Source organism: Symphalangus syndactylus, chromosome 4, assembly GCF_028878055.3.
Source record: "Symphalangus syndactylus isolate Jambi chromosome 4, NHGRI_mSymSyn1-v2.1_pri, whole genome shotgun sequence".
NCBI classification, from domain to species: Eukaryota; Metazoa; Chordata; class Mammalia; order Primates; family Hylobatidae; genus Symphalangus; species Symphalangus syndactylus.
In genome coordinates this window covers 75,383,977-75,404,621 of record NC_072426.2, presented here as the reverse complement: position 1 = coordinate 75,404,621, position 20,645 = coordinate 75,383,977, and the positions used below count along the sequence as shown (strand labels likewise).

Below are 20,645 nucleotides of genomic sequence, written 5' to 3'. Positions count from 1 at the left end.
CACTAGTTTGTTCATTTGTACAGCTGAGTAATGTTCTGTGATATGGACACACCCCAGTTTTGTTTTGTTTTTTTTTAACTATTTACCTATTGTGAGCTATTTTGGGTGTTCCCAATATTTAAATATTACAAATAAGGTAATATTTGGCAATGAACAATTCCATACAGATTTTTGCTTGGACATAAGTTTTCACAACTTTGGGATACGTACCTGGAGGCACAATTGCTGGACAGTATGATAAGTATGTGTTTAATTTTTAAAGATACGACCAGGCTGTTTTCCAGGGTGACAGTACCATTTTAAATTTCCAGCTGCAACGTATGAGAAGCCCGGTTTCCCTACATTCATGGCTGCATTTGATATTGTCACTGTTTTTTATTTTAACCAGTCAGATGTATAGTAATAGCTCATCATAGTCTTATTTGCTTTTCCCTATTAACTGGTGGTGGAGAACGTCTTTTCACATGCTTGTCATCCATATGTCCCCTTCAGTGAAACATCTTTTCATGTCTTTTGCCATTTTCTAATTGGATTGTTTTCTCATTGTTGAGGTTTCAGGGGTTTGTTTGTTTGTTTGAGTCAGGGTCTTGCTGTGTCACACAGGCTGGAGTGCAGTGGGCACAGTCAGGGCCCAGGCAATCCTCTCACCTCAGCTAAGTAGCTGGGATTACAGGTGTGCGCCACCATGCCCAGCTAATTTTTGCATTTTTTGTAGAGACAGGGTTTTACTGTGTTGCCTAGGCTGGTCTTGAGCTCCTGGGCTCAAGCAGCACGCCCCCATCAGCCTCCTAAAGTGCTGGGATTACAGGTATGAGCCGAGAAGGCTGACTGAGTGTTTTAAAAAATATTTCCTGGATATAAGTCCTTTGTCAGATACGTGCCTTGCAAATATTTTTTTCTAGTCTGTACTTATTTTTTCATCTTCTAATTAGAGCTTTTCACAGGAAAAGTTTTTTATTTGATGACGTTCAATGTATATACTTTTAAAATTTTATGGATAATGGTTTTCGTATTAGTCCTAAAAACCCTTCACCACTCACTAGTTCCTAAAGAATCCCTTATGTTTTTTCTTAAGTTTTATACTTTTACATTTACATTTAAACCTGTGACCCATTTTGAGTTAATTTTTTAGTAAGGTATGAAATTTATTTTTCCCTTTCTTTTTGCCTATGGATATCTCATGGCTCCTGCACCATTGGTTGAAAAAACTATTTTATTACGTTGAATTGTTTTTCCTGCAGCATTGTGTAGTTTTCAACGTATCTGTCTTACACAGATCTACATAAACTAAAGTTTGGCCTATAGATGTGTATCTGTGTGTTTTGTTTTGTTAGGGATTATAAATAGCATTGCATTTTTAATTTCAGTGACTATGTGTTCATTGCCAGCATATGGAAAATACAATGGATTTTTATATGTTGATCTTGTATCCTCTGACCTTGTTGAACTTGCTTTTTAGTTCTGGGAGATTTTTGTAAATTCTTTGGAATTTTCTTTGTAGTTCCTCATGTCATTTGCAAGTAAGAAGCATTTTGTTTCTTCCTTTTCAATCTGTGGACTTTTATTTCCTTTTCTAGGCTTATTGCATTGCCTAGAACTTCCAACACTATGTGGAATTACAGTGGTAGGAGCACACATCCTTACTTTATCATAGGGAAAGCATTCAGTCTTTGTCCATTATGCACGATGGAACCTGTCGGTTTTTGGTAGATGCTCTTAAGTTTAGGAAGTTTCACTTTATTTCTAGTTTTCTGACATGATGGGTGTTGAATTTGTCAAATGCTTTTTCTGCCTTAATTGATACGATCATGTAACTTTTCTTCTTTGATCTGTTAATATGATGGATTGTCGTAGTTGATTTTTGAATATTGAACCAGGCTTGAATTTCTGCAGTAAATACCATTTGGTCATGGTGTATAATTTCTTTTATATATTGCTGAATTTCATTTACTAATATTTCATTAAGGGTTTTTCCTTTCATATTCATGAGGAATATTGGCCTATATGGCTTTCTTTTCTTTCTTCCTTTTCTTTGCTGCTGTCTTTATCTGATTTTGGTATCTTTTCTGGATTCTTTTGAATATATGTTTATGTATTGTTTTTGCTAGCAGAGGTCTACTTCAAACATGAAAAGAGTAACTGAAATAAAAGATTAAATTCAGTCTAAAGTGTTGCTTTATAGAAGTAAGATTTTACTGCATTTAAGTATATATTTAAATTTGTAAGTATATAAAGGGATATTTTTTCCTTTAAAATTCTATTGAAGGTTTTAAAATTATTTCCAGGTAACTAAGATTGACTTAGGGCATAAATTATACCAATATATTATAAGTTGAAGAGGACGTTGTACCAAATAGTTTAATAAAATCATAGTAAACGAAACGTTAACTTCAGTAAAGGTGAGCATTTAAGGTTTGTTTCTTAGTTGTAATGTAGGCAAGTTTTACTTCAAAATTTGATTGGATGCATGCCTTCTAGTCCTTAATTTAAGGATTCCCCATTTCTGTATGCATCCCATAAAATGACAGAGTCAATGTCATTAAGCTGAGATCCTCTTTTGCCACTAATGAAGAATTACGGTGTGGATTCGTGTTTAAGCTTCATAGTAGGTTGAATGTTTATGGTGTATCAATAATGAGTAAGATAGATACATATTACATAGAAGTATTTTCATATATAAATTGTATATAACTTTAAAAAAATTATTTCTTGCCTTAAACAAATTCATGAGTAGTATCCAAGTAGATGCCAGAAATGATCTGTTCCTTGTGAGTTTTTAAAGCTAGTTAATAAGTAAAAATTTAAACTTAAGATTTAAATTATGGCCAGGCACGGTGGCTGACACTTGTAATCCCAGCACTTTGGGAGGCTGAGGCAAGAGGATCACTGGAGGTCAGGAGTTTGAGACCAGCCTGGCCAACACGGTGAAACCCCATCTCTACTGAAAATACAAAAATTAGCCAGGCGTGGTGGTGCACACCTGTAATCCCTGCTACTTGGCAGGCTAGGGTACAAGAATCACTTGAACCTGGGAGGCCGGAGGTTGCAGTGAGCCAAGATCTCATGCCACTGCACTCCAGCCTGGGGGACAGGGTGAGACTCTGTCTCAAAAAAAAAAAAAAAAAACAAGATTTAAATTATGACTGCAATCTTGTTGACATGAACAAAGGGCATCTAAAATTATTCTTTTTGAGCATCCATAGCATTACTTAACAATCTAGAATGTGTATGACCTATCATTTATACCACTAATCTTCTATAGCTGCAAGAAATAGAATATATTTTACAACATATTTTGATGAATGTTTCTATATGCAGTTCCTAGAAAAGGAAAGGTTTCTCTTATTTCGACTTTGTTCTGATTTCATAGGATTCAAGCCAAAACTCGAGAATTTAGAGAACGACAAGCTCGAGAGCGTGACTATGCTGAAATTCAAGATTTTCATCGGACGTTTGGCTGTGATGATGAGTTGATGTATGGGGGAGTTTCTTCTTATGAAGGTTCCATGGCTCTCAACGCTAGACCTCAGAGCCCACGAGAAGGGCATGTGATGGATGCTTTGTATGCCCAAGTCAAGAAGCCGCGGAATTCCAAACCCTCACCTGTAGACAGGTAGGCGCCAGGGGCAATCATGGTATTGCTTCCAAATCAACTTTTATATAGCTTCTGACAAGGGAGTAGACCGTTCATCAATCCTCAAACCAGAATTGCCTTTTATTAATGGCCTTTAAAAAGCTGTTGTGTCTAAAAGTATTGAGTTTACACAAATTGAAACCTAATGGAAGGATCAGCAGAGGTTTTGATGGCTTTTCTAATGATTCCAACATATTTCATTTTGTTCTTAAGATGGTTTTATACCTGAGAACCAACCTCTAGTTTATAACTCAAATAAAAAGCAAACTTAAAATTATGACTCTTCTACTTAAGTGATATGTCCTTTTATTGCTAGGAGAGCCTTTAGGTGTGGCAATTAAATAGATGGGGAATGACATGATTTGTTCCACTTATGATTTACATGGATCACTTTTTTTTCTTAGGCAGCATAACTTTATATTATGAAAGAATCGGTAAATGAGAAGAATAGTGTAGTATAACAGATTGCTTATTAACAGCCACAGACCACAGGTCTGAATTATGTATATCAGTGTAGCACACAGGAGTGCAATGTTAACTGTATTTTTAATTGATACATAATATTTTACATGTTTATAGGATACATGTGAGTAATTTTTACATGCATAGAATGTGTAATGATCATGTCAGGATATTTGGGGTATCCCTCAGCTTCAGTATTTGTTTATCTGTTATTTGTGTTTTATTTTATTTTATTTATTTATTTTTTATTATACTCTAAGTTCTAGGGTACATGTGCACAACATGCAGGTTTGTTACATATGTACACATGTGCCATGTTGGTGTGCTGCACCCATTAACTCGTCATTTACATTAGGTATGTCTCCTAATGCTTTCCCTCCCCGCTCCCCCGATCCGATGACAGGTGCCGGTGTGTGATATTCCCCTTCCTGTGTCCAAGTGTTCTCATTTTCACTTCTCACCTATGAGTGAGAACATGCGGTGTTTGGTTTTTTGTCCTTGCAATAGTTTGCTGAGAATGATGGTTTCCAGCTTCATCCATGTCCCTACAAAGGACATGAACTCATCCTTTTTTATGGCTGCATGGTATTCCATGGTGTATATGTGCCACATTTTCTTAATCCAGTCTATCATTGATGGACATTTGGGTTGGTTCCAAGTCTTTGCTATTGTGAATAGTGCCGTAATAAACATACGTGTGCATGTGCCTTTATAGCAGCATGATTTATAATCCTTTGGGTATATACCCAGTAATGGGATGGCTGGGTCCAATGGTATTTCTAGTTCTAAATCCTTGAGGAATCGCCACACTGTCTTCCACAATGATTGAACTAGTTTACAGTCCCACCAACAGTGTAAAAGTGTTCCTATTTCTCCACATCCTCTCCAGCACCTTTTGTTTCCTGACTTTTTAATGATCGCCATTCTAACTGGTGTGAGATGGTATCTCACTGTGGTTTTGATTTGCATGTTATTTGTGTTTTAATGGCTATATATTTATTTAAAATTTTAACTGAAACAATTTTAAACAGATCTTTTCCCGCTCTTTTGTTTGTATGTTCAAGCACCATGAGGAGTTTAGTTCACAAATAATCATTTCTTTTTATGTCAGACATATGCATGTTATTGTCATAAATGATACCCTCAGCCCATCATCTCTTATAGTGGTTTCTTATAAGTGTTGCTCTATTTAGGAACTGGGCTTTGAACATCATGAACAGCAGGTTTCATTAAAACCAGGGACTCTCAAGCTTTAGTGTGTGTCAGAATCTCCTGGAGGGCTTCTTAAAACACACATTGATGGACTCTCCCCAAATTTTGATTCAGTAGGTCTGAGGTTGAGCCCAATAATTTGCATTTCTTACCCATGTCCAGGTTTGATGCTGGTACCATTGGTCCTGGGGATGGCACTGTAAGAACCCTCACAAGGCTAGAGGTGTACTGGAATTACTTCATCCATAGCATCCATGTGTTATTGGTTGCTACCTTTTGCACGCAGTTTCTATTTTAGCTACTTCCAGCTGTTTTTAATAGAGGTTTGCAGATGCAACAGGTAACTCTCAGGCAAACCCAGGAAGAAATATTTTTAAAAATAACAATTGTGAAGCCAGATCTTAATGTGAAATGCTATAGCCAGAGTATTTGGTTTGTTGCTTTGTTTTACTTTGTTGGGTTTTAGGTTTTCCTTATGGTCTTATGAAAATCTGTAGGTCTGTTTGATATTGACTATAATGACTGAATAATGTAAGTTAACATAGGAGGCATATGGTTTATTTGCTGTGATCACCTAGAAGGTTCACTTGCTTATTATCTAACCACAGATATGTCAGGATCCAAAGAATACAATTATTATCAGTGACAGTGACATTTTCTTTAAAAGCTTTTACTTGGTTTCTGCCATACTTGTGAATGCTGCTTATAGAAGGTCAAACAGCATTTGAAGGCCATGGATGTCCCACTGGAATTGTTTTCCTGAGAGAAAGGACACCAGAACACTGGTGTTGTCAGTTAGTAACTTTTGGAGGAAGTAAAAAAAAAAAATTAGTTGACATATTATTGATCGTTGATAAAAGCACTCATCATTTTCAGCACCTTCCACATCCACTTTGAAAACCTGAAAAATAGTAGACTACCAGGTAGCAGTTTTTCACACAGCTCAGAAGTCCCACGTGACATCAAAGCCAGGAGTCAGATGGGTTCTGTCTTCCCAGCTCCTGAGGCCCAGAAGTGGTTGCTTTAAACCCCAATTTAAATCATAGTGCCCTCCAAGAGTCTAAATCTTGCATGTAAATGTCTGCAAATTTTCAATCGCACTTACATGCTCAGAACAGCCTCTGCTTCTGGACTCCAGCATCCCCACCTGGAGTCCGTACCCTGTACTGTGCTAACCCCAAGCTGAAACTCAGCCTCCCAATTTCTGCCAAAATGCACTCAGCGAAACATTCTGGAGGAGACTTTAGTCATGAGGACGAGTTACACCAAACAGTAAGTAACTCAGAATCACATCTTAGACATTGCTGTATTCAAAAGCCCCTCTCATCCTAACCCAAGCACAGCCTAAGCAGCTGTCAGACTTATGATACTTTTATGCATTTGTGCTCCAGAAGGGTGATTAGACTAGATAATTTGTGAGATGCTTCCAACTCAGGAGAGACATAATTTATATTTTTAAGAAAAAGGACTATGGAAACTTTAGTTTTTTGTAATTATTATTTTTGCAGAGAATAAGATGTCTATTAAACAAAGATTGATGTTACTAATCCAAAAAGTTGGGAATGATCGTACCTGTAAAGCACTTCTTCACCTACCTTTAACAGAATGTGAATTTGGCTTTGATGTCATGGTATCACCTCCATTGTCTGTTCCTGTTGGAGAAAAAGCTATATAGAAAAGTGTTTCTCAGACTTGAGGAGTATAGGATTTTTTTTTTTTATGGAAAGACAATCTCTTGCTACTGCAGTATTGAACTAAATTGTTTTGATTATAATGTTACTTAAATATGTGTAAAAATAAAATAGGACTAAACTCCTTCTGTTGACAACCATTATACAACCATAAAGCCAAACATCTTTACAAATTAAATACAAACAAAATGGCAAAGCCATTACATTCAAATGAACAACATTAACTTAATGTGGCCAGTAATGTTTCTTAAATCTAAACTCTTGCACAAATCATGAATATGGTGGTGGCTGCTCCATGGCAGGTTCATTTGGGTTTGTTTGCCGACCCCCACAGTCTTGCCCATCCCTTTTCTCTGTTGAATTTCTGCAGTTCTTTTGTATGTTCCTGTTCAGCAGCCTTTGGCCTGCACCTCCCACAGGGACATCATGTGTGCACGAAGTTCAGCCCGCTTCTGTTGTCATTAACTGGAGACAGTGAAAATAGCATTCCATAGTGCCTTCATGTGTGTAAACCCAAATTCAGACAGTGAAATAACATGCCTGTAAGAAGATCTAGAATATGCTTATACTAACGTTTTTGAAAAGTAATTATTCAAGTGGAAACATGCAACTTGGAACTCCGCAGAGATTATTTCCTGTATGAAGAAGAGACACAATAGAGAAACTCCTGTCAGCCGACTAAATTCCACCAAAATTTGCAATTGGTGTCCAGTGACCTTTACTATTCAAATTTTCGGATTTCATGGGAATGCAGGCAGTTGACAGTCTGACGCGTAGCCTGCATCTGTTCTGGGATTTTCATTGTTCAGTGAGGAAGCAGTGTTCTACATTTCACTGCTTAGTCATTTTAATTGATCTTATAGTCAGAAATATGGATCTGGTAGCCCCACATGGAAACAGCCAGGGATGATTTATTAAATGTGGTGAGTTTGGCATCAAAATCGGACATTTTCTCAATTTCCACGTATTACTTATAAAATGCTTTTTATCAGATAGCATCATGCTATGTCTAGAAATAGTCCCATGTCTGTTTAATTTTATTATAACATGAACTGTAGGCTGTAGTCACAGTGCCACTGTTACTACTGTTTATTAGTGTCGTGGGTAACATTTTGATTTTTCACGTTGGATTGATACTAAAGAGAAGCAGATCCTATCGTTGTGTTTGATATGAATAACAAGGCTTAAAACTCACAAAAATGTTGGCGTAGGCCGGGCACAGTGGCTCACACCTGTAATCCCAGCACTTTGGGAAGCCAAGGCAAGAGGATTGCTTGAAGCCCAGCATCTGAGACCAGCTTAGGCAAAAAAGTGAGACCCCGTCTCTACAAAAATAAAAATAAATTAGCCAGGCATGATGGCATGCATCTATAGTCCCAGCTACTTGGGAGGCCAGGGCAAGAGGATCACTTGAACCTAGGAATTTGAGGCTGCAGTGAGCTATGATTGTACCACTGCACTCCAGTCTGGGCGACAGAACAAGATTCTGTCTCTTAAAAAAAGAAATCTCAGTTTTTTTCTGGCTAGCAGAGTGCCTAGCTAAAAGTTTCCCAGGCTCCCTTGCATTAAGAGGTGACCTTGTGACATAGTTCTTACTCCTAAGTGAGGAGCAGACCTAGAGTGGGGACTTCCTATAAAGCTAGTCTTTTCCTGAGTGAAATGGGGCTGACTCATTTTGTCCTTTACCATTTTCCCTGATTCTAAAGGTGTAGGCTACATGAAGGAAGAGGATAGCAGTCTGGTCCTGTGAGCAGCTCTTCTAGTTCTCATCACCTGTGAAAAGTGAATTTGTTACTTGTTTAAGTTACCTGCAATCAGGTTTCTATTTCATGAAGCCAAAAACCATTCTGAATATAGATGCTTCTCAACTTTCAATGGTGTTCTGTCCTGATAAGCTCATTATAAGTTGAAAATAACGTGTTGGAAATGCGTTGAATACACCTCACCTACCAAACATCATGGGTTAGCTAGCTTACCTTAAACGTGCTCAGAACACTTACATTAGCCTACAGTTGGGCAAAATCATCTATTCTAACACGAAACCTATTTTATAATGAAGTGTTGGATATCTTGTACAATTTATTGAGTACTGTACTAAAAGTGAAAAATAGATTGGTTGTGTGGGTACTAAAAGTATGGTTTCTACTGAATAGTTAGCACCTTTGCACTATCTAAAGTTGAAAAATCTTAAGTTGAATCATAGCAAGTCCGGGACCATCTGTATAATGAATTGTGCACAGAAGAGCTCAAAGGAAATCATTGTCTTCTGATCAAGATTGTGTATATTTTGGAGAACTATCCCCTGGTCAAATAATTTCCACAATATTTTGTGAAATTAAGTAATGAGCAGTATTCTCCAGTGTTGCTCAATTAGCTCTTCTGCCTTTCATTTTGTTATGCGTCTAATTAAAGAAATGTTACCAATCAAATGTCTGCCAGCAGCTATTCTTCTTAATTCTTTAAGACACTACTATCCTCTGATAACTCCTATTTCCACCAACAATCCTGCTATAAAAGTAAGAAGCAGTTGAGTGTAATGTACAAGAGAATGAACTATGGAGCCAGAATGCTTGAGTTTGATCCTGGGCTCTTCTTTTTTTTCTTTGAGACAGGGTCTCACTCTGTCATCTAGGCTGGAGTATGATTGGACTCACTGCAGCCTCAACCTCCCGGGCTTAAGCAATCGTCCCACATCAGCTTCCTGAGTAGCTAGGACTACAGGCATATGACATGATGCCCAACTATTTTTATTTATTTTTTGTAGAGATGGGGTCTCGCTATGTTGCCCAGGCTGGTCTGAAACTCCTGGGCTCAAGTGATGCACCTGCCTCAGCCTCCCATAGTGCTGGGATTACAGGCGTGAGCCACCGTGCTCTTCCTCCTGGGCTCTTCTACCATCAGCTGTGTAAAGTCTCTGCTTCACTTTCCTCATCTATAAAATGGGGATAATAATGGTACTTGCCTCATTAGGTTTGGGAAGGATTAACTGTGTTAATGACATATAAAGCACTTCACACTGATCATGGTCTGTAGTAAGCACTATTTGTTTGCTGTTGCAACGGTTACTTAGGAGATGGGCTTTTACTCTCAGGAAAGCACATATGCTTTCAGCATCGCCACATAGATGCAGAAACAAGCAAGGAATGAAATTGAAATCAATAAAGACAGGTTTGATTCTTTATACTTAACATAGATATAGGAGTGTGGGAATGCAATTCTGCTGATGCCACTTCCTTCATTAAATAGCTTGGTCTCCTAAGTATTCTCCATAAATTACATCACATCATGAACTGTTTCTCTTTAAATTAGGAGTTACTGAATTCAGGATAAGGCATTCCAGATGGCTTCTATAATATAAATATTTAGAATAAAGTAAATGCTGGATAGCATGAAATGCCTTATTTGAGAGTGACAGGCGGGTCATGGTATAAGGACCTGACCTCTCAATCAATTTCAGCCTTTGGTTTGGTAATTTGAAGGTTTTCATTTTGTGCTTGCATGAAATTCTTTGAAGTTCCTCCTGGTTTGCTTTCATAAAATTCTTACTGAGTCTGAATTTGCAATACTCCATGGAAATAGGGCCGCTTGAACGTCTCAAACCTTGTCTAAAATGTTGGCATTTCTGTTTACATCAAGTTATATCTTAGAGGGACAGGCAAGCCTGAATCATGATCTTAAGAACTGTAAAGACGAGGCACAGTGGCTCACATCTATAATCCCCACATTTTGGGAAGCAGAGGTGGGAGGATTGCTTGAGGCCAGGAGTTCAAGACCATCCTAGACAAAACAGCGAGATGCTGTCTCTTAAAAACACTAAAATTATCCGGGCATGGTGGTCACACACCTATAGTCCCAGCTACTCAGGAGGCTGAGGTGGGAGGGTTGCTTGAGCCCAGGAGTTTGAGGCTGCAGTGGGCCATGATCATAGCATTGCACTCCAGAATCAGCGACAGAGTGAGACCTCGTCTCTAAAAAATAAAAACATAAAAAAAAAAAAAACTGTAATAGACTTTGTTCTAAAACAGTGGTTTTTCTAATTTTAGCATATGTAGAAAGACCCTGGAGCACTTCTCAAAGATCCTGACCTCCCCTCATAGATATTTTGATTCAGTAGATGTAGTTGACTACAAACCCACATTTTTAACAAGTACCCCAGTTGACTCTGATGCAGCCATCCTTTGGAAAATATTACTCTTGGGCTAATAAAAAAACAGTTTGGAACTCCAGTATGAGTTAGTTTGTTACTGTTAACAGTGAAGCTGTGAAATAATTTATCATTTCTGTCAGACACAGCTTTATCCTGGCATTTATAATGGCCATTGTGCATCTATGATCAAATAATCATTTTGTTTAAAAGGTCATCTTGCAGGTGTCATATTCCTAAACTGCATTCTGTCCAGTGTTTGTTTGTTTGTTTCTTTCTTTCTTTGAGACAGAGTCTCACTCTGTTACCCAGGCTGGAGTGCAGTGGTGTGATCATGGCTCACTGCAGCCTCCGCCTCCTGGGTTCAAGCAATTCTCCTGCCTCAGCCTCCTGAGTAGCTGGGATTACAGGCACGTGCCATCATGCTTGGCTAATTTTTGTATTTTTAGTAGAGACAGGGTTTCACCATGTTGGCCAGGTTGGTCTCGAACTCCTGACCTCAAGTGATCCAACTACTTCGACCTCCCAAAGGGCTGGGATTACAGGCATGAGCCACCGTGCCCGGCCCCTGTTCAGTGTTTCTTGACACCAGAAAGTTTCTTTTCCTATAGGTTACACAATTCTAATTTGGAAAGTTTAGTACACTTTAAATTCTTAACAAAGAAATGATAAAATCCTAGTCAATAATGTTTTCTTATTTGCTTGAGGACACCATGCAATTTGTATTTTTATATCCAGAGACCAGAATCTGTAGTTAAATATTCTACAGAAAGACAGCTTTAATGGACATTTGCTGACTGTCACTATGCAATCATTTGCCACCAGGAGTGCATTGTCCTCAAATATAATGGGAATAAAATACGGACTGTGTCACTATAAATCTAAATAGCAAGAAAATAGTAGGCTAGACTCCCCCTGCTTGCTGAGGACACCTTAATGGAAACATAAATACCATAATCACATGCTTTTTGCATGCATTTTACCACTAAAGAGAAAAATGTCGATTTTAAAAGAAAAGACCTTTGTGAACTTGTTTCCCCTCCCGTTAAAATCAGAATCTGGTTGTGTCAAAGGGAAGCCTGGCAAACACAGAACAAAACTAATTTTCTTAGATATAGGCACTTATTAAACATGTGCTCTTTTAGAAATGTTGGGTCATATAACAAAGTTGTATTTGCTACTGAAAAAGTCAAATACCACTTTATTTATGTTTGCTTAGTATTACTTACCTCTGCTTTTCTTGAAATATGAGAAAGTAATTCTTGAAGGTAGTCAATCTCATTGTAATGTGAGTTCTGCAAGTTGGTGCCTTTGCTAATTAATGTGCTCCATCCAACCTGGGCCTGATCTCAGTGTCCTTGGCTGTCTACTAATATCTCTGGCCTTGGCTAGCTTCTTCTCCGTTCATGTTAGCAACTCTTCCAAACTTTGTTGCTCCCTTCAACACAACTCAGCTCCAGACCTCTAGCCCATCCACATCTGTGCCTGGGCCACTTGCCTCTCCTTAATAGCTTAAGATCATCTTTCCTCCTTCCAGGCCAGCTCTCTAAACAGTCTTCCAGATCCCAGCCCCACCCCTTCAAGGTACCTGCTCCATCAGTGTCTCCTCTGAGCCCCTGTCTTCAGCCTCTGCCTTTCTACTGGAACTTCCATGTAAACATGTTAATGTCTACCATACTGTTTAAAAAGAAAAAAATTGGCCAGGTGTGGCAGCTCATGCCTGTAATCCCAACACTTTGGGAGGGCAAGTCGAGGATTGCTTGAGCCCAGGAGTTTGAGACCACTTTGGGCAACATGGCGAAAACCCATCTTTACAAAAAATTTAAAAATTAACTGGGCATGGTGGTATCCACCTGTAGTCTCAGCTACTTGGAAGGCTGACATAGGAGGATTGCTTGAGCCCAGGAGTTCAAAATCGGCCTGGGCAACACAGTGAGACCCCGTCTCTACAAAAAATAAAATTAGCTGGGCATGGTGGCACCTACCTGTAGTCTCAGCTACTTGGGAGGCTGAGGCAGGAGGATCATTGAGTCCAGGAGTTTGAAGCTTCAGTGAGCTATGATTGTTGTACCAATGTTCTCCAGCCTAGGCAACAGAATGAGACCCTGCAGTCCAACCTGGGTGATAAATGAGATTCTGTCTCCCAAAAAGAAAAAAAGAAAAATTCCCTTTTTACCATCTAGCTATTTGCTTCCCTATTTTTCTACTTCACTTCTAATTCAGACTTCTTGAAGGATTATTAATATATTTGACGTAGACTGCCGTATCTTCTCTCCCACATCTCTGGTTCATTCCTCTCATTGTGTGATGGGCATGATAATGCTTCCCCAAAGATGCCCACGCCCTAATTTCTGGAACTTGTGAATGTTATAAGGCGAAAAGGACCTTCAAATGGGGAGGTTTTCCTGGATTATCCTTTTGGGCCCAGTGTAATCACAAGGCTTTATTAGTGAAAGAGGGAATCAGAAGGGGCAGAGTGAGGAAGGAACTGAAGATGCTGCCCTATTGACTGACGTCAGAGGAAGGGACCACGAGCCAAGGGATGCAGCTGGCTTCCAGTAGCTGGAAAAAAAGCGAGGAAGCAGATTCTCTCCTCGAGCCTCCAGAAGGAACTTGGCCCTGCCAACACCTTTCAGACTTCTGACTGCCAGAACTATAGTATAATAAATGTGTGTTGTCTCAAGGCAATACACTTGTGGTGATTTGTTGCAGTACCCATGGTGTATTTGTTTCCTAATGGCTTCCTAGAAGGCTGATTCAATGAAACTTGAGTCCTTTGCATTCTAGATTACTCTGTGGCATTCCTGAAACTCTGTTCTCTTTGTTTTTGTGGTACTGCTTTCTTCTTCCTTTGAAACTATCCTTTTTGTTTAGAGACAGTCTTGCTCTGTCACCCAAGCTGGAGTCAGTGGTGCAATCATAGCTCACTGCAACCTCAAATTCCTGGGCCCAAGCGCTTCTCCTGCCTCAGCCTCTCGAGTAGCTGGGACTACAGGAATGTGCCACCGTGCACAGCTAATTTTTGAAATTTTTTGTAGACATAGGGTCTTGCTATACTGCCTTGAATTCCTGGGTTAAGCAATCCTCCCACCTTGGCCTCCGGAAGCACTGAGATTATAGGTGTGAGCCACTGTGCCCTTTTGAACTATTCTTTAGCTGTCTCTTTAGAGGTTCTATTCTACTTTTTCCTCTTAGATTTTGGATTCCCTAGGGAAATAGCTCTGGACCACTGCTATTTCCTATATGATTTTCTTGGTTAAGGTTTTAACTACCATTAGGTATTATGATGCCTGATCTCACTAGCCCAGTTCTCTCTTTACAAGCCCCAGATTTCTCCAGCACCATCAGCTGGGAATGCACATTTCCTGTGCCTATCAGTCACCTGATCCCAACCGATCCAAAACAGAATTCATCATTCTTATTCTAAACCCTCTAGTTTCAACAGCCTAATCTCAGCAAATGCAGTCACAACCCACACATCTCAAGCCAGAGCCTTTTGTAGCCTGCTCCCCTAGTCAGAGACAAAGCCCTACCAATTTGCAATTATAAGTAATTCCACATCCTTCTCTCCTTCTGTCGTGCGGCCCATAGATACTGATGGTCATCTCCTGACCCCTCTCCCATCTCCAGTCTTGTTCTCCACAAGTCCATATTTCACCCAGTACCTGGAGTTTTGTACCTGAAACAAAATATGACCATGTCATTCCCTTGCTTAAAATAATTCTGTGGCTTATTGCCTCCAAGATGCAGTCTAAGCCCTCAGTATGGTGTTTATGGGCCTATAAGACGTCCAGTCTCAGGCTAATTATATCAGACTGTGTCATATTGGTTCACATCATACTAGAGGATCAGTTTGAAAGGATAAATCCAATTGCATCTAATAAATGGGTGAATTACATGGCTCTTTGGTGTTATACATTTTGCAAATGTTAAATTTTGGTGAGTTAAAAACAAGCAATCACCATCCATTAAGCTATTCTAATATAGTTAGGGATGCAGCAATGAAATTAAAGGCTGAGGTGACATAAAGCACCCAACAAATGAAATCTTGAAAGTAATGAAGCCATAAATAAGGTCATGGCTAATTTTAAAGACTTCTTGTTTAATTCTTTTTGTTGATTAACATTGCCTGAAACCACAATTTGTTTGTAGAAGTAATGTGTAATGGGGGTTGTTTATTTATATATTTATTTTAGCCTTAGAGGAGGTTTAAATATTCTGCAGAAATATGGGGATAAATGAAAACTGTTTTAGACTTTGGTTGTTAGCAGGGAAATAATCCTCCAGCAGAGTATCTGCATTTTTGTTTTAATGTCTTTCCCTTCGAGAACCACTGAATTTTTGGGTCTTTAAAGAGATTTTAGGCCATTCCATGATCAAAATCTCCTGGAAGTGCCTGCTATTTCTTTTGATTTTAGCCTTCTAACAAAAGCTCCAAGATCCTGCTTCATGTACAATTTGGTATGATAACTCATCTTTTTATTTCAACCTAATTGCTTGGTTCTCCTGTCCTTTAGAAAGTCCAAACCCATGGCTTCAAGTACCAATCTTGTTGGTATTTTTCGATCTTAAGTTTGCGTTATTTTCTTCCGTGCTCCTGCATAAGGATGGAATATCAATCAACTATTAATAAAAATTCATGAGGATTTATGTGGAGTCCCGTTGTGAGATGCATTTTCAACTTCTTGGGAGACTTTATCGAGCCCTAAATCCACAATCCAGTTTTAAATTAACTTCCCAGATGTTCTAGAGCTTTTCCTTGGGTGCCCTAAGTCCTTGGTGTAAATAACTATATGATTACTTTCTTTCTCTTGTTGTTTCATTTCTTCTTCCATTTTTTCCCCCATTGGTTGATTTTGTGTAACTAAAGGAGATGCAGTAGTTGATTTTAAGATACCTGTTTCTTTTCCAATCAAGCAAGTTGAGATATCCTTAGCATTTTTCATTAAAACAGGTGTGTACATAGAAATGTGAAAATTATAAACTTTCTGTGTTGTTACAGAACAGGAAGTAACTAGAGAATTCATTTGTTCTATGGCTATGTAATAACTACTTTGAATATGCATTTGACATTGCACAAAATGGACTCCAATGTTAGAGTGAATTAATGTAGATTATTGTATATATACATTTCTTTAAAACTCACAGATACTTTTAAACTGAATTTTCTGTATCAGTTTATGCCTTTCATTACTAGTTCTATTCCATAGACTATATAGGGGGTCTTGTGTTGACTCTTTAAGAATACAGGGATTTGAAAGTATTTTGTTCCTAAAACAAAATGCTTTGGGCCAGGTAGTTGTCTCCAAGGTGATTCCTTTTGGTGAGGTGGGTGGATGTCTGTTGCAGCTTAACTGTTTTTACAGAGTCTAAATGCAAATTAAATATCACTTACAGACAAGAAACTGATCTTAGCCTGAGACTGCACTTCTTTATCACCTTTATTTTAACTGAAGGTCCTGACTGCCTCCAAGAGAGGCCAGCCTGGCCCTTGCCAGGGTTTGGGGCCTGACCAAGTGTGGAGCAAACGACAGAGCAGAAGCCCATGGAGCTCAGCTCATTACCAAAGCTGCAGACTGTCCAGATGAAATGGTGAATACCAAGTTCATGAGGCCAGAGGATTTCCTGATGTGCACAAATTCGGACAAAAGCTTCACTACTTGGAACTGATGGATAATGTCCATCTAAGTAGAGGAAATAATATAAAGTCTGAATTAGTGAATAATTAGTGAATATGTTGAAAGATATGACATTCTGAACTTTAAAGTGTATCCAGCAACTCAGATGAAAGGCTCACACTGCTTCAGTTAGTAAATCTTTATTTTTTAAACTCTACTATAGATTGTTTTTAATTCCAATTTTGAAATCAGATTTGCTTAAATTTTGTTTTGATGTGGTTCATGTGTTGATTCCAACACCATTGGAATAGAAGGTAGTTATTCTAAGTTCCCCTCAAATGAATCCCCCTACAATCTTATTTATACTGTAAGTTTATATAGAAAAATGTACTTAATAATGGAAAAGTAAGTTTCTTTATAAATTTTCAAAAGCTACAAATAGTGACATGTAAAATAATTATAAATCACCTCTGTGAAAAATACTGCTATAGTTTCATGTTGACTTCATATAATTATGGAATTGTGAAAATATATTTTAAAAATAAGAGTTTGTCATCTTCCATGAAGAAAAGTGTTATTTAAAAGGAAAAAAGTTTGCCATTTCACAGCTTACTGATGATCATGACCTGAAAACAGTTCCCTCCAGATAAATCTGCATGACAGCCACATAACAGATATCTTTTCCTCTTTTCTCTGGCCTCTGCTTTGATTACTTAACAGGTCATTCATTGCCAGGCAGAAAGTTTGAAAAGCAATAATTTTTTAGTCTTTTGAAAGTTATATAATACACTGAACCTGCATCAGGTACTTAGAAGGCAGTGCAGTGGTAAAATAAAAGTTTAACTCCAAGTTGGTTTTTAATTGTTATTACCTAGGATTTTTAAAGAAAGGAAGGGCAGGATGCAAATGGAATTGGGGTGTCCTGGGGATTTAGAGGACCAGTTGAGCAAGGTACAGACAATACAACTCCAAGGGGTGCTATCAAACTACAGCGTGGAGTGGAACACTTGCGGTAATTTTTTTTTCTGGCAGTTGGCAGCTAAGTGTCTTGAGGAATGAGGGTTTTCTCTGTATTTCACAAAGTCACTGTGTGGTCTGTGGCGGAAAGGAGGGAGACCTAAAAAATGATTTAAATCGTAAATTGCTAGAATTTGGATGCAACAGAATTTATGGGGGAGGGTTTTGGGGGTTTTGCAAGCTATTAGCATAATTTTAAAAATACCTCCTTTGTAACAAAAACTAAAGCTGATTGAGGATACAGACTTCCAGTTACTCTTTTCCTTCTATTTCCTTCTTTCCTTTGGTCTGTATGTTTCAGCCCTGTGAAACAGTCAAGGGTTTAAAGTCTTTGCCTAAGCCCAAAGTTCTTGTACACATCTGTCTGTCAGTGTATCTGGCAGCCTTTGTGACTGATTACTCACTTCCCCACAATTTGGCGGTGACTGTGGGCCAAGAATTGTGGTAGGTGCCAGTGGTAGGGGTGGAAATGAATTAGACCTGTTCACCCCTCAAGGTCACCCCACCTAGTATCACATAGCAGACCACACTCAATGTATTGTTTACAGAGTGATAAGAATTAAATAGGATGCTAAGGAGACTGACTCGGATTGAGGAAGGATGGGCTTCTAAGGGGTGGTGTGGTGGAGCTGCATCCTGAATTCCTAAATGGGAAAGAGCTAAATTTTTATATATACACACACATACACACACACACGTATACCTACCTAGATGTTAATACCTTTCATCACTATTTTTAAATGTTGATTACGCAATTACAATGACAAAAAGAGAGATCATAGATGTTATAGCAAATGTAACTCTATCTTAATTTTTTTTTTTTTTTTTTTTTTTTTTTTGAGACAGAGTCTCGCTCTGTTGCCCAGGCTGGAGTGCAGTGGTGCGATCTCAGCTCACTGCAAGCTCTGCCTCCTCGGTTCACGCCATTCTCCTGCCTCAGCCTCCCGAGTAGCTGGGACTACAGGCACCTGCCACCACGTCCAGCTAATTTTTGTATTTTTAGTAGAGATGGGGTTTCGCCATGTTGGCCAGGCTGGTCTCAAACGCCTGACCTTGTGATCCACCCGCCTCGGTCTCCCAAAGTGCTGGAATTACAGGCGTGAGCCACCATGCCCAGCCTTAAAAATTTTTTAATTTGTTTATATTCATCAGGTACAAGTGCAGTGTTACTACTTTGGTATATTATATTGTGGGAAGTCAGGGCCTTCAGTGCACCCATCACTGGAGTAGTGTGCATGCTGTATCCACCGAGTAACTTCCCATCATCCAGCTGCTTCCCACTTCCACGCCTCCAAGTCTCTGCTGCCCGTCATACACAGTCTGCTTCCATGTGTCCACATTATTAATGTCCCACTTATGAGTGACAATATGCTGACCTAGTTTTGACCGACAGGGGACCTAGTTAAGGTACTGGATTTATATCTTCCTGGTAAATATTAAATACGATGAACACTTTACTATGAAAGTTCCTAGATACCTCTTGCCCCCCAAAGCCACCGGCAGACTGCTGTGTCCTCTCTGAGTGGTCTGATTCTTTGAAACTTTCCATGATATTTCAGCAATTATGGATTGCTTAGCCTCTACACTCATGATGTCCTGAAACCTCAGGTAGCTGAGGCCTTAGGACCTGCGGGATAATGAGGGAGAGCCAGGCCATGAAGAGATGCTGCAGACCCTCCAAGGTAGCAACCAGATGGCTTCTAGGCCTCAGGTACCATGGCTCATCACTGTGGGTGGTGATTGTGACTGTATGGATCAGTTCCAGAGTAGGTCTGTCAGAATATCGATGTCTTTAATATAGTTTTAAGCATTTGAGGAATTTAACATTCTTGGTTTGGCCATTCATGACTGCGAATGACACATGATTTACAGTATTGCTAGGGCCTGTGGGCTTTGCTGGAGCGTCAGGGGTGAAAGAACTAATGTGAGTCAAGGACAGTATCTGTTGAGCACCTACTTGACACAAACTACCTTACTAGGCCATTTCAGAGACACAGACAAATGTCACAAAGTAATGATTGAGTCCACACCTTGCTTCTGATATTTATTTGTAAGGAATTTTATTTGCATCTGGGAGAGTTCCATTAGTCTCTCTTTGTAACAGACAAATCTAAAACCTACTCCCACAGTTTCTTATAAAGACCAGCACATCTTTGAATTGTCTTGGTTTTTTTAATAAGATTTCCAGCTTTTATACCAGATCAAGGCAAACTAGATGTAAATGTAGCGTTACCCTTGCTGACCACTGTTGCAGACCAACAGGTTCCAGTTTCCTACATCCTACCCATTTATAACTGAAACAGTATGTCAGTTGATTTTTAAAAGTGCAGGTGGTTTTCTGATCGTTCACTATGACTTCCTTTACAGCAAGGGCATGAGAGCACCATTTCCCCACTTTTATATCTAGTCCATTCTTGAAAATGTGTAACCAACAACTGTGCCTATATATATGTATATATATAGACATACATACACACATACACATATATATAAAAGTTATATATATACATACACATAAACATATATATTCACAGAAGTTGTATTCTCAGAATAATGGTAAAATAAACAATGATGTTTCCTGCAGGTACTGGTGATAAACTCCACTGTATCGGGATGATCCAGGGCTGAGACACAGATCAGCAAGGCTACTATTTCCCCATCACTGTAGAGAGGTGTGTGCAGACAGGAAGCACCCTTTTCCATGAACTGTCTCTCCTGACCCCTCTCTGGACTCTGCCAGCGCTTGCCCATGGCCATCAGGGTTAAGTTTGCCTGTGTGGCTTCCAAGGAGAGCAGCTGGGAAGGGAGAGGAAGGGCCAGGAGATAACAAGTTGGTTGGCAGCCCGGGCAAATTCTGGGATGTCACA

General features: G+C 39.1%; 1 protein-coding gene across 28 annotated transcripts in view; it reads left to right on the top strand.

Moving 5' to 3' along the window:
* The window catches only part of PARD3 (par-3 family cell polarity regulator), a 712,145-nt gene that overhangs the window by 549,639 nt on the left and 141,861 nt on the right, over positions 1 to 20,645 (top strand). For all 28 annotated transcript variants that reach the window (XM_063638016.1, XM_063638015.1, XM_055275119.2 and 25 more), the window contains one exon: positions 3,371 to 3,613. In XM_063638016.1, the coding sequence (XP_063494086.1) occupies positions 3,371 to 3,613 (243 nt within the window). The remainder of the gene's footprint in view (positions 1 to 3,370; positions 3,614 to 20,645) is intronic.